At 44.3% G+C, this 1,650-nt stretch overlaps 1 protein-coding gene across 1 annotated transcript in view; it reads left to right on the top strand.

The window, feature by feature from the left end:
* Adamts9 (ADAM metallopeptidase with thrombospondin type 1 motif 9) overlaps window positions 1–1,650 on the top strand; it is a 170,842-nt gene that overhangs the window by 135,091 nt on the left and 34,101 nt on the right. Inside the window, exon 28 of the mRNA XM_029478238.1 lies at window positions 263–475. Within this exon, the coding sequence (XP_029334098.1) occupies window positions 263–475 (213 nt within the window). The remainder of the gene's footprint in view (window positions 1–262; window positions 476–1,650) is intronic.

Genomic DNA, 1,650 nt, shown 5'->3' with positions numbered 1-1,650 from the left:
AAACAAACAAACAAACAAAAAAGCCTCATCCAACCTGGTGTTCATTCATTCACCCTTTCATTTCCTCATTCAGACAGATATGCATGGGAAACCTGCCCCTATGCTAGGGATAAAGTTGTCAGNAGCCTAGATAGAAACAGTCAACACTTAGAGAGCTCGCACTTTAACAGCTGTCTAGCTAAGCCATCAGACTGACTGAAAGAATAAGGACTTGGAGCTGTGTGAGGCTTCGTCTCACCCCCACCCCATTTGTCTCTTGCAGTGTACCAAGACATGTGGTGAAGGCTCCCGGTACCGGCAGGTGCTATGCGTAGCAGAGGACCAAAGTGAGGTGCACAGCACACACTGTGACTCAGACCAGCGGCCTCCAGACCGTGAGAGCTGCAGCCTACAGCCCTGCGAGTACGTGTGGATCACAGGAGAATGGTCTGAGGTACTGTTCTGGGGAATCTGTGGTGCCTTCAGTGTAGGAGCAGCAGAATAATGGGACAGGAAACCTACCTTCCAGATCTACTTCTGAAAATCATGGGTTCTCACCCAATGCCAAGTTCCCTGAGTTCTGCATTCTGTGAGTCACCTTGATTTTCTTTTAATAGTGATAAAAAGGGAATTATAACAGGGACTGATAATTCATAAGACGCCTTTAGTTGACAGCAGAAGGTTGTATCTTGAGGCTAGGGANAAAGCTGAGTGAATAAAAGTGTTTACAGTGCCAGCATGAGGACCTGAGTTCAAATCCCCAGAGCCTGTAGAAGTTCGACATCATAACTTGAGCATGTGTAACCTCAGCACCCCTAGTGGGAGATGGGAAGTGAAGGAAAGGGGATGCTTATAACCCTGTGGTCCACAGAGCCTGCTGTATGCAGAGGAAGGACAAGATAGAGACCTGGTCTCTAAACAAGGTGGAAGGTGAGAACCAACACCAACACATACCCTGTGGCATGTGCACACCACAGTCACACAAATGAACTTTTGTGCACACCTAGACAAACACAGATCGTATACAAACATACACATATACACACACAAAAAATAAAGATAATACCTTAGGGTAGGTATTACCTAGGTAGAGGTAGGGACTGTAATAAGTTGGTCCATATGACCAGACACTCTTCTTTTNTGGTAGTAATAGTTGTACACAAACATGAATCCACCATTCCCCACCTGGAATTCTCAAAAAAGAGGACAGAAGTCTGGGCTTTGGTATGTAGTCTCTTCACTTGGAAAGGAGGCCTAACATTTTTATTTGAAACCATTGTATANGCAAACCCAAATGTTTCCTGCAAGCCCAGTATGGGTTGTCCATTTAAGCACCTTGGTTCNAGCAAAACCAAAGAATGTTCTGTGATATCTAATGACTCTCAAGCCTTTATTNTCCNCTATGGGCCCCTGAGGGCAATGCCTACATAGACACCTTTAGTTATTAATAAAACAATACCAATGACAGCACGATTATCTGATCTTNAGCTATTNGTATTTTCAAAGCACTAAAGTACTAAAAGATCTAAACTTCAGAAGCATTACAGTTGCCCAAAAAGANCACCCAGATTCAAAGTGGAAACACCTTGGTTCACAGTAGAGGGGACAGAGATGGTAGGTAACATACATGTTTGCATAGGGTCTCTCCATACAGACCAGAAAGTTCTCCCC

Source organism: Mus caroli, chromosome 6, assembly GCF_900094665.2.
Source record: "Mus caroli chromosome 6, CAROLI_EIJ_v1.1, whole genome shotgun sequence".
Classification (NCBI taxonomy): domain Eukaryota; kingdom Metazoa; phylum Chordata; class Mammalia; order Rodentia; family Muridae; genus Mus; species Mus caroli.
Note: the sequence above shows the minus strand (reverse complement) of the source record. Positions and strands in the feature narration are given on the sequence as shown.